The sequence below is a fragment of the Eublepharis macularius genome, chromosome 1 (genome assembly GCF_028583425.1).
Source record: "Eublepharis macularius isolate TG4126 chromosome 1, MPM_Emac_v1.0, whole genome shotgun sequence".
Taxonomy (NCBI): domain Eukaryota; kingdom Metazoa; phylum Chordata; class Lepidosauria; order Squamata; family Eublepharidae; genus Eublepharis; species Eublepharis macularius.
Window position 1 is genome coordinate 118,848,763 of NC_072790.1, and position 20,405 is coordinate 118,869,167.

The 20,405-nt window shown below is 40.2% G+C and overlaps 1 protein-coding gene across 1 annotated transcript in view; it reads left to right on the top strand.

Annotated features, from left to right (window-relative positions):
- PEX7 (peroxisomal biogenesis factor 7) overlaps positions 1–20,405 on the top strand; it is a 129,742-nt gene that overhangs the window by 95,310 nt on the left and 14,027 nt on the right. Inside the window, exon 9 of the mRNA XM_054993892.1 lies at positions 9,858–9,957. Coding sequence (XP_054849867.1) covers positions 9,858–9,957 — 100 coding nt within the window. The remainder of the gene's footprint in view (positions 1–9,857; positions 9,958–20,405) is intronic.

The following is a 20,405-nucleotide window of genomic DNA, read 5'->3' on the forward strand; positions in this document are numbered from 1 at the left end:
ATATTATGAGAATCCCACAGGTAATTTCCTCATTACTTTGGCTTCTGTTTTTTCAGGGCAAATATTAAAACAGTGAATTTTAGTTAAAATCTCTTATACTTGGAAAATGTAGCTTGGGAGTTCCTAATGAAAACAGCTCAGAAATTCACTCTAAAAATGTGTATGGGCTTTTCTGCACAGCACACTTTAAGCTGGTGCTTCTAAGTACTCATGTTGATCTGCACTGAATTGGCTTGAGCTCCTGGCATTCTGTACTGCACGACCTCGAGGTGATTTGGTGTCTGCTTTCTTATTCCAGACGAGTTGAGATGTGTCTGAAGCTGCCATTTGTGGGGGCTGGAGCTGATGTAACTTTTTAAAAAAATTTCAGCATACACATCCCTGTCCTTGTATTTGTAGACTGGGCAGTCCCGTGCGCACCATTTTAAAAAAAAATCTAGAGAGGCAATTGATGGCGGAGTTCTGGGGGAAAACCTCCAAAGTACTTTTTGTGCTTGTTCCACTAGCTTCTAGCAGATTGCTCTGGTGTGGTTTGAATTGTTTGCTTGATGCAAAACAGCGCCTCTCTGTCAGAGCAAAATGTTCAAATGCTGCTGCTTAAAAAAAGTCGTTCTCACGGGCCTCCTCATATCACGTGACTGTGTTTTGGGATGTGGAAGGCAGATTCTTGAGACGAGTCCCCCACCCCCATTTCCAAATCACCGTGATCATGAGCCCCAGTTGTAAATAAAGGAAATAAAAAAGTAAACCCAAGAAGTGATCAGTGGGGAATGTGGATTGCCATCAGGGAATGGGACAGACATTGTACTTAAAGGGGTAGAATGCATGAATGTCTCACAGCATTGTGATTCTCCCCTAATTAAAAAAGGGGGGTGATGGATGCTCAGTTGTTTGGTGCTTGTTTCAGGCTTCTCCTGATGCCAAAGAGGGGATGGAATAAAGATGTGTGTGGAGAGCTGGGGAAGGAGTGGTTTCCACAGCCGTTTGAGAGACAAAGATGCAGCCTTAGAACCCTTCCCTCACTTAAAAAAATAAAGAAGGAGTGTGTAAAGAGCTGGGGAAGGAGGGAACGGTTTCCACAGCCATTTGAGAGACGAGGACACAGCCTTATGATCCTTCTCTCACTTAAAAAATGAAGAGGGAGCAATTTCCACAGCCCTTTAAGAAACGAAGCTGGGGTGTTCCAAACCTTTATTTTAATTTTAAAAAGGGCAGAAAAGGAGTTCAGAGAGCTGAGGAGGGTGAGAGTGGTTACTGGTGGGCAGCTAACCAGTCAATGCCCAGGGAAAGGAAAAGAGGGGGGAGGGATGCAGTTAGAGACTAAGAAACACACACACAAGACGCACAAGCAGCGACTCAGCAGTGACTTCAAAAGAAAGTTGCTGTAAGTCTGCAGGGGGAAAACATTGAGAAAAATTGGAGAAAATTTGATTCTGCGACCCGTGATTCCCTTGCACATGCAGAACTCTGGGGATCATGAGAAGTGGAATCGTATCTGAACCGCTGCAGTTTGACCATGCGGAAAAGCCCTATATAGAATATTTAGTCATCTGTGAAAATGAAAACTCAGTTATAATGAATAGCTACTAATACACCTTAGAAAAAGTATAATCTAGAACAGATTTAATACTTTAGAAGTGTGTAAAGTGGAAAATACCTCCTCATCTTTGATACTCAATTAAAGCTTGAGAGGTTAAGAATAGTATATAAATGAGGTTGTTTTGAACTTCAGCAGTGCCTGAAATAACCTTTGTTCTGGAAAGTGCATGAAACTTCTTTATATATTAGGAAATGTACATGAACAGCAAGTAGCACATTCAAAGAACTTCTTAGTACCTCTAGGAGTACAAATATTAACTTGGTATCTAGTATATTACAAATGAACTGAACAGAATTTTAGTTTTATTTTGTGTAGGAGCACCCAGAAGTTAAATGATCTATACAATATGTCTCAGGATGATATTTTTTCTGCTAAAATCAAGGCGGCATGTTCATCATGACTGGTCAAGTCCAGTGGGACTGAGTTCTGTGGGTTATGGTCATCACTACAGGTTTGGAGGTGGGAGAGGTTCCATTGGTAATAATAAGGTAGTGATTGCACACTCTTTACAAAAACATCATTATGCAAAGGTGACTCTCTGAACTGCAGATCACCATCTCAACTTTATCTTTTAGGGAAAGTGGTTGAAAGTGGGATAGCAGAGCGCCTTCAGTTATATCTAGATAACCCTTTGTTGACCCTTTTCAAGCAGTTCAATTTGGCTATTGAACTGAGACAGTATTAGTGGCTCTAAGCAAAGATCTGTCTCTGGATGCCAGCAGTAATATCTACTTGTTGACTGTTAGACTTCTCTGAGGTTTTTGATACTACAGATCAAATCAGCTTTTTAAATTGGCTTGAGCATCTGCTTGAGGTGAGTGGACGGGTGTTAAATTGAATTATAATAATTTTTGCCTGACCAATATTCAAAAAGTGCTAATTTAGGAATATAAAAATTGGCTGGTGTCTTTTAAGGTTTATCGTTATAGCAGTGCTATTTTATATCTATGTGGAACAAATGAGAGAGGTCATCTGGGGCCTTGGAGTCCATTTAGTACATCATCCAGATTCCTAGAGTTGCCAGCTTAATGTCTCTGGAAAGCCCACAAGCAAAGAATGGAGGCAGCACTTTTCTTTGCTTTTGCTTCCAGAGGTAGTATGCCTCTGAGCATGGATGCTTCATTTTTCCATAATGGCTAATAGCCACTGATAGACATATCCTTCTGTGTATTCCCCTTCAAAAGCTGTTTCTGTGCTAGTGGCTATTATGTTTTATGGTAGCAAGCTCTGTAAATAAGTTGCATTTTGTTTGAAGAGGTCTTTTATCTGTCCTGAGTCTACTGTCCATCAACTTTATGGGATGCCCTGAGTTCTAATCTGGAGTTCTCTGTCCATGTGAAGTTAGGAATTTTTTTTGCCATAGTATGCATCACTTTCTATTTGCTTTGAAATATATTTGCCACTTTGTTGTCCACTCATCAAGTTTGGAGAGAGCCTTTTGGGGGCCCTTTGCTGTTATCTGTGGTCTTCACCATCCTGATTAATTGACTGTCAGACTTGGGGCTGCTTCACTGCCCATCCCTAGTTCCAGATCATTTATAAACAAATTAATCTGAATGTCCCGATATGGATCCCTGGGGACTCAATTGATAATTATAGAGTTTTAAATCTTATTTCTCAAAAATGGCCCTTTCTGAATATTAGTCCCTGAAATTCTTTGGAATTGATATTTGACTATAGGTCTTTTTGCAGTTTAAAAGACATTTATTATTTTGTGCATAAATCATAACAAACATTCCTTCTTCAGCAGTACATACTGGGCTTTACCAAAACACACTGCTTTGGAAAGCTATGAGGAAATTGAAGGGTGAGCCAGCTCAGTGCTTATCTCTGCTCTTTGGAAATGACTTCATTGGGAAAATGAACTTTTTCCCTCTAGTAATAAAAGAATCTAAAATGGGCAGTTGCCATAGCATGTATATTCTGTGACTGCTATTCTGGTCAGATAATTTTCTGAGAAATTAATGAAGACAGCTTTAAACAAACTGAGTAGTCTCTGGTGTTTGCAGTGTTCCTGAACTGTTCCTATATTGCATAGTGCATAGATTGATGCTTTCTATCCCCCTTTGGTAACCACTCCTGTATACATTTTGGAAACACATTGCTCTTTGTTGTAAGCTTTTTGTCTGCCTGTGAGGAGAGAGGGGGATGTTCTAGAGGGAGAAAAGGAGGAAGCTACTGCTGTAGTAGAAATTTGTTTGATATAGTATGATAACCACATAAAAGTAAAAACAATGATCCTAGATATTATAAAGCAAATTGCATTGGGATAACAAGATTTAAATCATACCAAGTTGTATGTATTGTAGAATGGGCTGTATGTATGTTGTAATTATACCACCTCCCAAAAAAGCACAGAATATTGGACCATGTACAGACTGCACTGGGTACAGATTCCTGTTTATATTTTAAACAAAAGCCTCACTTTGTGAAGGTGTTTCAAAAGTCAAACATGAGCCCAATAAAATCCTAGAAATCAAATGCATGACTTTTAAAAAGTCCTTTCCCCTCCCTTTAACAGTAGAAAAAGAAGAATACATGGTTAATTTTCATAATTTACTTATATGGTTTTTCTGTTGTTTACCACACAGGTTTGTTTAGTTTCACCGTTAGTGCTGCAGTTTGCCAGTACAAAACAGCAGCAATAGGGCTTCCACTTGGCAGGTTTCTGTACAGTTTTCCTGCCTTTTGACAGCTGCCTCCTTCCCCCCAGGGTTTTTTTCCAGTTTTTTTTTAAATCAGCAATTTAATAGTGTTGTATCTATATAATGTTATAACAATATGTGTAACAGATTCTCTGAATTCTCATCTTTTATTTTTTAGAAAGTAACTCTCTATCCCCTTTTGTTGAGAAATTATAAAGGGAAAGGCATATCTCCACAACGATAGTTGGTAGAGACTTTGGCCTTTGTGGGGGAAATGTATTTATTTATTTATTTATTATTTTATTTATTTATGTCATTTATAGTCCACCTTTCTCACTGAGACTCAAGGTGGATTACACAGTATGAGATTAGTACAATCAGTATCAAGTACATTTCAATACAGTATCAAGGACATTTCCATAAACAATGCCACACATAGGGTAAATAGATACAAGTTTAAAAGACCTAGAATTAGCAAGAATCCAATACAGAGTAGAAAAAATACTGAAACAGAACATAATTAATTCTAGGACTAACATTAGACAACATGGAGCACAAGTGGTATATAGGAGTACATATTTAAAGAAACAGATAATATGTAAGGCAACATAGTGCTGATGTCTATGGTCCTTAACTCATTAGCAAAGCATCTGAGATCCCATCCCTACAATACAGCCCTCCCATTTGAGTAAAAAGCCTTTTTGAATAGTTTGATTTTGCATCATTTATGGAAAGCCAAGAGAGTGGGGGCTCTCCTGACCTCCTCAGGCAGGTCATTTCACTGGATAGGGGCCACCACAGAGAAAGCCCGTGCACAGGCTGCTGTTGACTTCACCAGTGTGCAGCCTGGCACCTGCTGGAGACCCTGTTCAGATGAGCGAAGCTGCCGTGGAGGAACATGGGGAGGGAGGCGGTCCCGTAGGTATGCCAGACCAAAGCTGTGAAGAACTTGTACCAACCCAATCCTGGCGGGTTTGGCCCCGCCTGGCACTGACCCGATCCCAGCCATTATGGTTCCGATCCCAGCGGAAATGGGCCCCAAATGACTGAAAATGGCCATTTTGGGCCCAGATAAGGGCCAAAACATCCTGGAATAGGTCAGTGCCTTGCAGGGGAGGGTTCCCTTGCCTGGCACCAACCTGATCCTGGCAATTCTGGCCCCGATCCCAGCGGAAATGGGCCCCGAATGGCCATTTTGGGCCCAGATCAGGGCCAAAACAGCCGAGACTGTGCCGGTGCCGGCTGTTTCGGCCCCGATCCTGGCAGAAATGGGCCTAAAATGGCCGAAAGTGGCCATTTTGGGCCTGGATTGGGGCTGAAACAGCTTGGACCAGGTCAGTGCCAGGCAGGGGCGGCCTTCCCCACCCAGCACCAACCCAATCTTGGCCATTTCGGCCTTGATCCCGGCGAAAATGGGCCCAAAATGGCCAAAAGTGGCTGTTTTGAGCCCATTTGGGCCTGGATTGGGGCCGAAAAGGCCAGGATCGGGTTGGTGCTGGGCAGGGGGGTTCCCCATTTTGGTCCTGATCCAGGCCATTTTGGCCCCAGTCGAGGCCGAAACCACCCAAAATGGCCAAAAGTCAGGTAGGCGGGGCCATCTGACAGTGAGCATTTGGGGAACTGCTGGAACAGTGTTCCGGTGCGTTCCTCCTCCAAATGAGCCCTGTCTTTCTGAAACTTCAGAGCAAAGCAAGGCTGCTTCCGCCACAAGGATTTTCCATATTTCAGCCATCTGACTGGTTTGGGTTTTTTTTTCCCTTGGTTCCACACAATGTCATCTTCTGTTTATGCACAAATCTTTAATAGCCCATTCTTTCCATAAATAAACCTGCCTTGTTTTTAAACCTGAGGGGAAAAGGTGTTTCTTTGGGAGGACGTTATTGGCATGTGCAGTTTCTTATGTCTGATGGGAAGACAGCACATTTGCTGGACTTTGGTGAAGTGCTAGTCAGTTACTCTCAATTTGTTGATGACCAAAAGAGGTCAGTCCCTAAAAACAATTAGTGTAACAGAAGAGACTCTTCTGCTTTTTCGACACAGGGAAGGGGATTGTCAGAGGCTCTGCAAATTAGTATCTGTTTTAAAAGTTTGTTAAAGGTATAGTGTTACTCTTATCCAGTATTACTCATACACGTGTCTTAAAAAACAGAAGAGTCACCCACAGCTCAGCCTGTCTTTTAGGGAAGGGGGAGGGGATCATCAGAAGTGTCTGTAAATAGTTTTTTAAAATTGTTTTTAAAAAGTATTGCATTATTTCTACTCAGTGCTGCTCCTCAAAATTTAAAAAAATGAAAACAGGGTAGATGGAGAATCCTGATGGTCAAGTGAGAATACAGAATGGAAGGGATGGAGGCTTCAATTCACATCAGGAGTGAAAGGGAAACCACTATTAAAAATAGATTGCCTGGTCTGTCTGGAATCTCTGTTGCAAGGGCAATTTCATATAGAATCAAATCAGCAACCAGACCACTATACAACCTGGGAAGGACCACTTTCTCCCATATGAACCTAATCATTCACTTCTATAAACTACAGAAGCCCTGCCTCGGAAGTTCTCATCATTTGGGACTAGATAGGAGGCAACCCAAGAAAGGGCCTTCTCAGTCACAGCACCATAATTTTGGAACTCCCTCTCCAGAAAGATTAGTCTGTCTCTCAATACTGCTGTCTTCCACCAGTGGGTGAAGACTTCTTTGTTTTGTTTGATGTACACCCAGTAACTGTTTTTGGCCCTCCTCCCTGGTTTGTGTTTTGTGTTTTAGTTGAATTTTTATACTATCTTAAGTTTCAAATTTAAAGCCAGGCTAAAAAATGCATAAATATTATTTTTCTATTATACCACACATCTATGTTCTTCAGTGTAATATAGCAAATCAAATTATCCTTCTTTAAATAGAAACTGAGAGTCTCTCTACACAAGACATCTACACAGGGAAACTCAAGTGTAGGGAAATGCAATGTTAGCCCGGAAAAGTAGTTCAAAAAGACAGAGCCATCAGAGATCACTCCTCAGAGGGTTTGTCAACTTCAGTAATCTAGATTAGATTACTGCAGTGCACTCTTCATGAGGTTACCCTTGAAAAGGGTTTGGAAACTAGTTGGTGTAGAATGTTGCAGCCAGGATATTGACTGGAATGAGTCATAGGGAGCATATTACTTCAGCCCTGGCCCATCTACACTGGCTCTCAGTCTGTTTCTGGGAATAGTTCCAGGTGCTGACCTTTAAAATGTTAGGGAAGTTCCTTAAATAGTACTCTGCTTCCAATTTATAAGCCCCCTACTACCACTAACCCATATATATTTCAAGACACCAAACACAGTGATTACTGAGGGAAAATGGGTTTATTTCTTACATGGAATAACCCCAGACACATTCTCCATTAGGGGGAGACGTGTAAAGACCAGTAGCATTGGAGGGCCTTATATACCCTTCAGTACTGATTGTTTACAGAATAATTGCTATTTGTTTACAGAATAAAAGATCAGAGATTAGGATGAAACCCTGTCAAAATGATGCATACACCTTGTCAAAATGACACAATGATGTATTTTCTCAGAGAACATGACATCTGACAAGCTTGAGTGACAAATGAATTATACAAACATTTGAGAAACTGGAGACATGTATCTGATATATTCTTTGGGAAGGAATTTGTTCAAGGTTGAAATCTTACTTTATTTCATTAGAATAACCAAAACAAAAATGTTTACGTATTGTTCAGTGATTTGTCTCATCCACTGGAGACATATGTATCTCAGAAGAAGGAATGTGACACTTAGAGCGAGACTTTATTACTTGTTTACAGATTTCTGTGTGCTGGTAGCTAGAATGTATGCTCAGAATAAGATTTTATGATATGGGGCCTAAAATTCCCCAACATAAAGCCATATATACTTTGGAACCAGCATACCTGAAGGACTATGTACTCCCTTATGAATCTATAGAACCACTACAGTCATCATCCAGGTACCTCCTTTGGAGATTAGGCAGGTGGCAACCTGGGAGAGGTCCTTCTCAATCATGGTACCAAAACTCTGGAACTCTCACCCCAGAGAGACTTGTCTGTCTTTTTCTGTTGTCATCTTCCATCAGTGGGTGAAGGCTTTTTTTATCATCTGGTATTCCTTCAATGATCCCTCCTTCCTGCCCTGTTTTTAATTGTTTTTATGTATGTATGTTTCATTGTATGTATATTTTAACTTAGATTTACTGATTTTAAAGATGTATTTTTAGTATGTATGTTTTTAATCTGTTAGCCATGTTGTTGGCCCTGATAAAGGCAGAGAGGTGGCATATGAATTTTTGTAAATTAAAAAATGGCTTACACATGAGATGGACCCAAACACAGTACCTCCCTCCTTGGTTTGCAGAAAATCACAGAAGGGAAATACAAAGCAGTGAAGGAACCCCCCCCCCAGGGTGGGGGAGGAGAGGAAGGGAGAAAAAGAAGGCAGAATAAAAAGAAGGAATGCCTGAAGGGGAAGTCTGAATGCTTACAAGCCTGGCAGCACCAGTTCTCCTGATCCTCCAGTGACTACAGCTGCTGTTGCAACCATGGAAACCCCTTTCATTTGAACAAGGACAGTCAATAAAAAGACTTGCCTTCCAGTGGCCCCGGCCACTTTTTGAAAAGCTTGGTGGGCACCAGGGGAAGTACTAGTGGGCACCATGGTGCCCACCGCTACCACTTTAGGGAATCTTGCCTTAGGCAAAGGCATGTTATGGCATTTTACCTGCAGGGGAGAAATATTTAGGGATCATCATACAGGAAATTCTAACTAAAAAGTTAGGGGAACTAGATGGATAGTCCTTGAAGTTTCAGTGTTTATACTGCACTAATAAAACTAGGAGTGAGCTGTGCAGCCATTTCAGCAATGTCACTTATGTTCATAAAAAGTGTTTCTTTCCCTATTTGTGGCTGGTATTTTGTATTTTTGAGATATTAGATGCATTCTGGATCCATGTGTTGATTGTCTTATTTGCAATGACTACAAATTAAAATAGTCCTCTCTTTCTTAGTGCATTCTTATGATTTCTCTCTAATACCTAATGTGAGAAACTAAATAAAATGTAGGGAGGAATCGTAACTTAGAGACAGAGCATGTTTGGCATGCTAATGGTTCCAGATTAAATCTTTGGCGTTGCCATTTTAAAGCATTTCTAGTAGCATGGCTGGAAAAGACCTCTGCTTGAGCTTTTGGAGTACTTCTGCCAGTGACAGGATATATGCAGTATAAAGAGCTAACCAGACCAGCGTTCTGACTCAGTAGGGCAGCTTTATTGCTTCATGTGCTGTAAAGCTGTCCTTATTTAATAAAGAAGCTTCAGATTACTGTTTTTCCAGATTGTCCCAATGGGAGATCATCATGCCAGTTCTGTTGATCTAAATTTCCATATTGGGTTAAAGGAGATGCTTCCTTAATGAAGTACTTATTTATGCAGATGAGGCGAGAGAATTGTGGCAATAGGATTAATTGCATTTCTAAAGTAGATTGAGTTTTGTTTTTAAAAGCGCCTGGCAGCTTCATGCGCATATCAATAATCCAGCATCCCATTTTTTTTAAAAAAAATAGTTTTTCAATTACCATGATTGTGTTCTTTCCATCTATAGAATCTGGGATTTTTCCAAGCTTGACCCTCTGCTTGAAACTGTGGAACATCATACTGAGTTTACTTGTGGCCTGGATTTAAGTCTGCATCACCCTGGTCAGGTAAGAGAAAACAAGGCATCTTTTTTTTTACCGTGGATTTAAGCATTGTTTAACTATGCATAGGAGCTCTTTAGCTGCAAAATTTCCCCAGGAGAGGAGGGCACTGCTGAAATCTGTTACAATAATTACTTGTGAAAGGTATACATTGTTAGGAGGTGGTGCTAAAATATACAAAAAGTGAATTTGAAGCTAACTGCAAAGAACTTAAACTACTACTGCTCAGATCTTCATTCCAACATTTATCTGAAGCTTTGACTGTTAAAAACTTATACCCTGAAAATCTTGTTCGTCTCTAAGGTGCCACTGGACCTAAATCCTGCTGTTCTGTTCTTCTCAGGTTTGCAAGATCATAGGATTGAATGCTGGCTAGGATTTCCATGCATGGAAATGTGACATCCTTGCCTCCCTACTCCTATTGCAACTCAAAGTCCTCTTGAAAAGCAGCTCCTAGGGGACAGGGGACCCTCAGAAGCAGCCTAAAGGGGCATTTGGAAGGGGAAATTGGTGGAAATCCCCTGCCTCCCCCCGGACCTTTTCAACAGGATCCAACCCATAACATTGGCAAATGTGCCAGTATTATCTCCTTATTTTTGAGTTATTACTAGATAAAAAGAAAATATAGATATAGGGTTAAGTGCAGCTAAATGTGATTTCTCCAAAGATGAATAGCATCAGGATCTCTGGTTTGTGGGTTTAGTGTTATTTACAAAACCTATATACTCCTTTTTCAAGAAATATTTTAGGAACTGAACAAAATTAAACAAAATAATATCACAGTGAAGGCTGAAAAATGATAATGAATTAGGCGAAAAAGAAAAATAAACAGCAGTCAAACTGACAACTTAGAAATTACAAATCCAGAGCAAAGAGAAATCAACAGTATATAATTCCCACCAAGACTCTGGCTTACTTAAAAACAAAGATCTTAACAACCTGTTCACAAAAGTATAAAATGATGTTATCTGGCTAGCATCTCTTATGCCTGCATTAGGGATATGTACCGTTTTATTAATTAAAACTGCTAACATGATTGTGATACATATCTTTTATTTCCTCAAGTACCAAAAATTTTGTTTTTTTGTGCTCATACAAAGATTCCTCTATAGTCGGCCCCTGTGTAGGGCTGAAAACATCAATATTAAGTATATGGGTCATATGCTTCTCTAAAAAAAATTTGTTACTGACCTGTGGGATCCCATAAGACTGGTTATCTCAGGGTTTTTAAAAAATTAAGCAGCTTATTTCTTCTATAAATACTTATTTTTGGTATAGCATTTAAAGACTGCTATATATTTATTTTTATTTATGTCATTTATAGACCACCTTTCTCACTGAGATTCAAGGCGGATTTCAGTGTGAGATTAGTACGCTCAATATCAAGAACATTTTCATAAACAATGCAATAGGGTAAATAGATACAAATTAACAAAAACATAGCATTAGCAGCAATCCAATACAACATAGTGGTGAAGTATATGGTTCCTAACTCATTAGTGGAGCATCTGAGACACACATACCCTACAATACAGCCCTCCTATCTGAGTAAAAAGCCTTTTTGAATAATTCGGTTTTGCCTCATTTGTGGAAAGCCAGGAGAGTGGAGACTCTCCTGACCTCCTCAGGCAGGCTGTTCCATGGGGCAGGGGCCACCACAGAGAAAGCTTGTGTATGGGCTGCTGTTGATTTCTCCCATGTACAGGGTGGCATCTGCAGGAGACCCTATTCGGAAGAGTGAAGCTGCCATGGAGGAGCATAGGGAGGGAGGTGGTCCTGTAGGTATGCCGGACCAAGGCCGTAAAGAGCTTTGTAAGTAATAACCAATACCTTGAACTGAGCACTAATAGGTAGCCAGTGGAGTCACTGCAAGATGGGAGTGATGTTCATGCTCCTGCTTGCTCCTGATAAGAGTCAAGCCACAGTGTTTTGCAGTCTCTTAGTTAGATGGGAAACCTATGTATAGAGCATTACAATAGTCAAGTCTTGATGTTACCATAGCATGGGTCCAGGTGGCCAGATCGGCCATGTCAAGGTAAGAAGCCATTTTCAAGGCTAGGGGGATGTTGTAGAAAGTATTTTTTGCGGCTGCCTTAACTTGTTTTTCTAGTAATAGCGCTGGATCTAGTATAGCCCCTAGGCTCTTAACCGAGTCTGCAAGGGTCAGACGAACTCCATCGAAAGTCGGTAGTATAATGTCCTTCAGACTCTGCCTTCCCAACAAGCATCACTTCTGTCTTGTCTTATCCCTCTAATCTATAGCAGATGCATGTAAAAACATCCAAATAGTTTAACAACTGTTATGATTTCCAAGTTCAGGGATGATGTTTTCCTGGAAGTTTGCTTTCACATTTAATGGTAACAATGAGCCCATTGGGAAGAAGTATATAGGAGGGGGGGGGGTAAGGATGGAACATGACTTCACTTTCCTGTCACTTCCACCAAACGCACTTGTTCTGTTTGTGACCCTACCAGATGTCCTAGCACAGAGTCTATAGGTATGGCCTGAATTACACCATGTCAAGGAGTGCACCCCATAGTTTTGGCAAACATTATGCCCATGTATGATGTAGTTCTTAAGAGTATTGGACTAGGTCTCAGGAAACCCAGTTTAAATTACCAATCAGCATGAAACTGACTGGCAGTGCAATCCTAAACAGTTACTCTAGTCTAAACCCATTGACTGGAGTAATTCTGTTTAGGATTGTAGTAAAAAGGACCTGGGATAAGTCAGTCTCTTACCTAAACTTATCTTACAAGGTTGCTGTAAAGATAAACTGAAGTAGAAGAGAGAACTGTGTATGTTTCCCTGAGCTCCTTGGAGGAAGAGTGAGGTAAAGGGTATTAAATAAATAAATATTATCACCTAGGCCAATTTTGTTCTTACATAATTGTTACATAGTGTACCCATAGTGGTATTGAGGCATCTCATGCCCATAGACATGAGTGCTATAAAAGCAAATACTAAAAAGATATTTAGTATTAAACAAAAATATCTGCTAGCAAATAAAAAAAATGTCTAGTACGATCTCCATTCTGAATACTTGATATATGTTCCTAGAGGATAATTGTATCTTCTGTTAGTCATTTTAGGGGGGAAAGTAATATGAATCAACACATTTTCTGAGCGAAGCTATGCATTTGATGTATTCCTTGGAGGTATTTTAGCCATCTTTAAATATAGTAGAAAAATGGATCCTGTTTATTATACCATCAAGAAAATCTTTTTACTGACTCATTTATAAAGAACTAAAACAACAAACAACCAGATAATAATTTTTATTCCTCCTGTTATAAATAAACTGGTCCAAAACCTGAGTAATATTCCATCAAGAACATTCAATATTCAAACTTCAAATTAGACATTTTAAATTAACAGAATAAGTCCTCTCTTTGTTCAAGAAATATTCAAGAACTGCCTTCAGATAATCCCTTATATCTCTCTGATAAATTTTTGCTGAATTCACAACAATGTAAAATAATGGGAACCTTTGAAACAACTTGGAGTTTTTAAATTACCAAGAGAGAAAATGGGGGATTATGGAGCTCTGTGGCCCTTTAACTGATGAATACTATATACAGTCTATGTACTAAACCTAACCCCATTAATCTTGATGGTATTTAATTGGCTTTAATCATGCTCTAGAAAAGATTGCATCTTATGGAAGAACTGGTAGTGCTTTTATACCATAAAGCTTGTATACTTTGCACACTGATACTATGCAGTAAAGAATCTTAATTGGCTAAAAATTTTATGGGGTATGTGTGGTTTAAAAATGGCTATGTGTTTGCAAAATATTATGTTCAAGTGATCAAAGATAGGATTTCCGTGTTTTGGGTGGCTTTCTGTCTCTCTCTGTCCCCTTCTGTCCTCTGTCTCCTACTATCCTCCCAATTGAAATACTTTGCTTTCCATACCTTCTATTATAGTATATAGATTCATATCAAAATACTTAGGATTTTTGAAATCCAAACAAATTCTGATTAAATTTTGAAAATGTATGCAGTATTATTATGAGAGTAAATCAGGATTCCTTTGAACATATCTAATCACTGCTTTAACTTTCAATAAAGCAAGTAAACCAGATATTCAACCAAATTTTAGTTATTGAAGTTTTCCCTTTGACTTTATGATAGTGTACTATGGTTTGGCATCTCATTTTTAAGATAATATGGAATAAGTGGTGTCCATTAAATAAATGGTCGAACTGTCCAGTGCTTGCTTCAGTGGACAAATTCATCTTTTTTGACTGAATATGTTATTTTAAGGATACAAAAAAATATGGGAATGTCTCTCTGGTTATCATAAAGAGCTTGAAATTATGGTATTTTAGGACTGCTATAGTAATAAGACTGCATAACATTCAACAGAAATGTGAGAGGAAAAAATGAAAATCCAGAAAACCCTTTCTTTGGTTCTATATCTAGTTATCTGGCTTGCTCTGTATGCTGCAGACAGCTTTGGCTACCATATGTAAATGAATGCTTTCTGTTGAGCAAGGCTTTTTCTATAGCTGCTTGAAAGCAGGAGCAGGCACTGTCAAGGGGAGAAAAAAACTTCTCTTCATGTTCTCATATACAAGTTCTTTAACGTATGAATGGCAATTCAATTTTTAAATTGCAATTTTAGAAAAAAATTAATGGCAGAAGTGGTAAGAATAAAAACGTATTTCAAAGTACTGTAGAATGAGAAACTTGTAGAATATTCAGGTAATGCTGTGTGCACATCATGTTGTTGAGAGGCATCTCCCAAGATCAAAAGTATAGCACTAAACTCCTACTGTACAACCCTACTATTTCAAAAACCAATGTCAAAACTTCTTCTCAAGTTAATGGAGCAGTATTGCGCTCCTGTGCAGGTACTAATTTGTTGGAGTGTTATTCTGAGAAGAATGTTGAGAGAGAAGGACCAAAGCCTCTTCTCCTATCTCCCAAAGTGGCTAGAGGCATGTTCTGTTATGGCAGCTGTTGCTGTACCTCCAGTAATTGAGTTGAATCCAATCAGCCTTTCTGCTAGTGAAAAAGGACCGACAAAAAGGTTACAATGGTGATCATGAGACCTGAATGCACAGAAGCCATGTGGGATGGGGTGCTATAGTAAAGACGGGAATTTGGCATCATTGAGTTTAAAAGATGGCTGGATTCCACTGACTGCACCTCCCACTATCTGCGCCTCCATTGGGATGCCAACTTTGCACAGAGGCCAACTTCGCACAAAACCACTGATGTAGCAATGTGCAGCTGATATTGGCCTTAAAGTTCTCACATGTGAGATGTGTGGACATTGCCTTTACAGAATGTTTTGAGCCATCATTTATTGCATATTGTTATACCCAGCACACTTTTGTGTGAATAAATCTGGAATCCATTCATACAAATCTGAAATCCCACTATTGGATGCAAATCTTAATGTGATGAGAGGGTTTCAGTGTGTCAGTGAAATGGAGAGCAATACCATGAGTGCAGGCTCGGTCAAGAGTCTAAACTCCTAGCAGAGTCACTCAAGTCACAATGATCAAAGCTGAGACACCAGACTAAGATGCAGCCACCCCCATCACCCACCCAGGAATCAACAGTTATACCAGCAGGGGAGAATTAACAGTTCCAGTAGTGATGGGGGCAGAGGAATCCTTGAAAGGACAAAGGCAGCAGTATTAGTGGAAGGTGACACTGGCAGAAGATCTTTCATAGACAACAGTAGTGATACTTCAGCAAACCCTGGTTAATACAGCATAGAAGAAGACAGTGATAAACCACTTCTGATAATCTCGTACCTTGAAAATCCTTTAATAAGACAATCTAAGATGAAAAAAGATGTTGGATGGCACTTAATTAACTACTAGGGAAGAGCAGAGGACAAGGACAAGTACCAGTGTTCTTAATGATGGGACTGAATTAAAGCCAAAAGGATGTCCAGTTGCTGATGGGAATAGATGCAAGAGGAAAGTCCAAAGCTGTGCAACACATATATGAACATGGAATGTGAGAAGTATGAATCCAGGTAAGCTCGTAAAATGAGAACTGGAATCAGGGCTCATTTGGAGGGGGAATGCGCCGGAACGATGTTCCTGTAGATCTGAAAAGAGGTCACATGGGTTTTGGCCCCGCCCACATGATTCCTTTTCCTCCCTGCTGCCTGTGTCTTTAGCAGCAGGCAGCGGCGGCGGGAGCACCCCACCCCCACCCCCACCCCCTAGATTCCTTGGTAGGAACCCGGGGGGCGGCCGCATGGGGGGCAACCACATGGCCCATCCTACAGGCCTGCAAGCGGTGAGGGCTCTGTAGAGGAGGGTAAGCTGCTTTGAATTCATTCTGCTGCTTTATTTTCATTCATGACTCGTGAGTGAGTGCAAGCCGGGCTATTGGGGCTGGCTCTCCAAAGGAGGGTAAGTTGCTTTAAATTCATTCTGCTGCTTTATTTTCATTCGTGACTCATGAGTGAGTGAGTCAGTCAGTCAGTCAGTCAGTGAGTGCAAGCTGGGCTACTGAGGCTGGCTCTCCAAAGGAGGGTAAGCTGCTTTAAAATCATTCTGCTGCTTTATTTTCATTCGTGACTTGTCAGTGAGTGAGTGCAAGCTGGGCTACTGGGGCTGGCTGTCCAAAGGAGAGAAAGCTGTTTTAAATTCATTCTGCTTTATTTTCATTTGTGACTCGTGAGTGAGTGAGTGAGAGAGTGAGTGAGTGAGTGAGTGAGTGAGTGAGTGAGTGAGTGAGTGAGTGAGTGCAAGCCGGGCTACTGGGTTTAGCTCTCCAAAGGAGGGTAAGCTGCTTTAAATTCATTCTGCTGCTTTATGGGAGTGAGTGAGTGAGTGAGTGAGTGAGTGAGTGAGTGAGTGAGTGAGTGAGTGAGTGAGTGAGTGAGTGAGTGAGTGAGTGAGTGAGTGAGTGAGTGAGTGCAAGCCGGGCTACTGGGGCTGGCTCTCCAAAGGAGGGTAAGCTGCTTTAAATTCGTTCGGCTTTATTTGCGTGCGTGCATGTATGCAAGCAGGGCTGCTGGGGCTGGCTCTCCAAAGGAGGGTAAGCTGCTTTAAATTCGTTTGGCTTTATTTGCGTGCGTGCATGCATGCAAGCAGGGCTGCTGGGGCTGGCTCTCCAGAGGAGAGTAAGCTGCTTTGAGTTCATTCTGCTTTACTTTCAGGACCTGGAGATTTTGGGGGAAAGGGGCCTGAGGGGGGTGGGTGTTGCCTTATGACACACTTCTCGTGATGCCAGGGGATGTTGCATATTCTAATGAGTTCCTGCCGTTCTTTTTCTACAAAATGACCCCTGACTGGAACATTTAAACATTGTAATTCTGTGTGTGAGTGAACTAGACTGGGACATTTTCAGATTACAAAGTGTTTTGCTGTGTGGAAACAACACACTCAGAACAAATAGTGTCACTCTAATAGTGAGGCTAGATGTAGCACAAGCAATCAAGAGCTATAATGCAAAGTCTGACCAAATAATATCAGAGTTCATGGAAGACCTATCAACATTACCATTGTTCAAATTTACACCTCAACTACAGAAGCTGAAGAGGAAGAAATTGAAAGATTTAATGCAAGCGTCCAAGAAAAATTAAACAAGATGCTCTGATAATTATAGGTGACTGGAATGCAAAAGTAGGAAACAAAGCAGAATCAAACATCGTTGTAAAATTTGGACTAGGATATCAAAATAAAATGGGAAAGTGACTCATAGAATTCTGTGAAGCCAACAATTTGTTCATTGCAAAAACATGCTTCAGGCAACTGAACAAACTATTGTATACAAGGAAATGACTAAATGGCAAATAGATTACATAATCAGAAGCAGAAAATGGAGATGCCCTGTTTTGTCTGCTAAAACAAGATCAGGAGCTGATTGTGGTATGGACCATGAATAGTTAATATCAACAATTGGAATAAACTTGAAGAGAAATACTAAAAGAATCATAGTGCCAAAATATAATTTAAATAATGTTCCTGAAGAATGTAAAAATATAAAGAACAAATTTGCATTACTAAGTTTAATTGGTCAAGAACCGGAAGAGCTGTGTGCTGAAACCAGAGACATTATGAAGGAAGAATGTGCAAAGACTATTCCTGTAGCCAAAAGAAAGGAGGAGCTTAGATGGATGAGTGATGAAATTCTTAAAATAGCTAAAAATAGATGAGAAGCAAAAGTAAGAAGTGACAGAGATAGAATCAGAATTCTAAATGAAGCTTTTCAGCAACTTTCATCCAGAGACAAAGAGAACCAGTGCAGAAAAACAGAACAACAACAAAAAAAGATCAAGAGATCTGTTCCAGGAAATCAAAGGGAAATTCAAACCACAGCTAGGGATTCTAAAAGATCAACATAGAAATACAGTATCCAATCATGACAAAATAAAAAAAATTGAAACAATACATTGAAGAAGTATTCAGCAGAGATGAAAGGATGACAGATTCCTTCAAAGAAGAATATTTTGACGAACGCAATCTTAGAAAGTGACGTGGAAGCTGCAATCCAAGAAACTGGGAGAAACAAATCACCAGGAGTGAGTCCATCAAAATTTTTAACAAGTGACTGCTATGGACTTCGAAGTCAAAAATTGCATTAGAACAAACTCAGCTGGACTTCTGAATAAGCTGCAAACATTGTTTGCATTTGTAATGTTTTGCATGTAATGTATTTAATTTGGATTTTATTTTTGCTTGCTAATGTGGGGTTTTTAATACGGGGTTTTTAAATGCAGACCCATAAGAAAAAAAGGAGGGAGGCTGGATAGGTGAATGGAGTGTGATCTGATTGGCCAGTAGCTGTAACCTAGGGAGTTAAGTGAACTGCAGTTTTTAGTCAGTGTTGAGGGAAAGGTTTTCAGTCAATCTTTAGGTGTCTCAGGAAAAGGATTCTGTCTAAATCAAACAAACTATGTGTGAGCCTGGGTCAGCCTTTATATATCTAAGAGAGAGATTTTTCTGACTAAATCAGACAAACTGTGTGGAAACCTAAGAGCTGCCTTCTGTCTGTCAGGCAAGCTGTATGTGTGGCTGGGTTAGTCTGTGTATATCTGAGAAGATATTATTCTATTTAGGTCAGGCAAGTTGCGTGGAGAGGCCTCAGTGAATATATGTCTGTGTAGATGAGAAGAGAGTTTAGTCTGCTAGTGAAGAAGACCTGTGTGGAAAATTACTCTGTGTAACTGAATCTATGAATATACCTTCAGTAAGATAATTATTTTTGAAACTACCAAGCTTAAGAATTATTCTGAAACCAATATGCTTAGCAAAATTCTGCAACCATCATGCTTATATACATATAAGTCCTAGTTTTCTTTAAGCAAAAAAAAAAAATTTTTTTTTTTACCTCACCACCACCACCATCACTGACCATTCTGTCAAACTACAATCTATAACAAGCCTTCCCATATTACTCTATATTACCAGTAAAACCATAGAGGTCTAAGGCAAAAGCCTTTGGTGGCAGTGAAAATCTGTCAGGGAAGTGGCAGTATATAGGTCACGCAAACAAAAAAGAGATGTTCTTGAGATAAACGCCTGGGTAAAGTAAAGAACACCCGAAGCTGTGTGTGAGTGGAAATAAAGAGTGCTGGTTGTGACCAGAGACCTCCTGAGATACAAGTTTAAGGTAACATGAGGAGAAGAATTCAAGGTCCAAAGGTGGTTATAAAAAAGTTAAAAACAAAAGAAGATCGCTGCAGCATTCTTTCCTCCTTTTTTCTTCATAGGACTGCATTCATTCATTTTAAGAGGAGTATTTGCTTTAGAAACAGTGTGCATGAAGTGATGGCTGCTTGAAAGTATCCACGGGAGCTGGGTGATATAGTACGATTGGAGTCTTCTTTGCCCCGTTAACCCTGCTGTGTATAAAGTTTCTACTTCAAATTATTTTGCAGCTTTATCTACTATCTTCAGAATCTCCTAGAGCGATGCACTGCCCGCAGAACAATGTGGAGACCCAGCCTCCTCATTAAGAGAACCAACATCTTATGAAAGAATCATATCCATTCCACTCAAACCAAACAGAAGCAAGGGACATTGTTGCAACTTAGCCCAACAGTGTCATTCACAGCAGCCAGGCACTGGGTTTAGGGAAACACCACAGAACAGAACCAAGCAGTGCCCAGCTACAAGCACAAGGCATTCCCTTGCCTCGGTTTCCTTCTGTTGGGCTAAGTTCCAACAATGTTCCCTGATTCAGTTTGGTTAGGGTGGAATGAGTCTGGTTTTCTGGTGTGATGTTGGTCCTCTTGCTTCACTTTGATTCTGGGTAGATTCCATTCCTGTGCTTCAGTTTGGTTCTGTTGACCTTTCTCTGGGATGAGCTCAAGGATGTACTTTGGCCGTGGCAGCCTTGCCGCAGTGTTTCTGCAGTGGGAGTCAGCTTTGACTTTTTTCCAATAGAAAACAATGGAGTCGCTGGGGGCACCTTGTTCAGGGACCCATAGAATTAGTTCCTGGTGTCCAATCTTCTTGAAACCTGGGGGG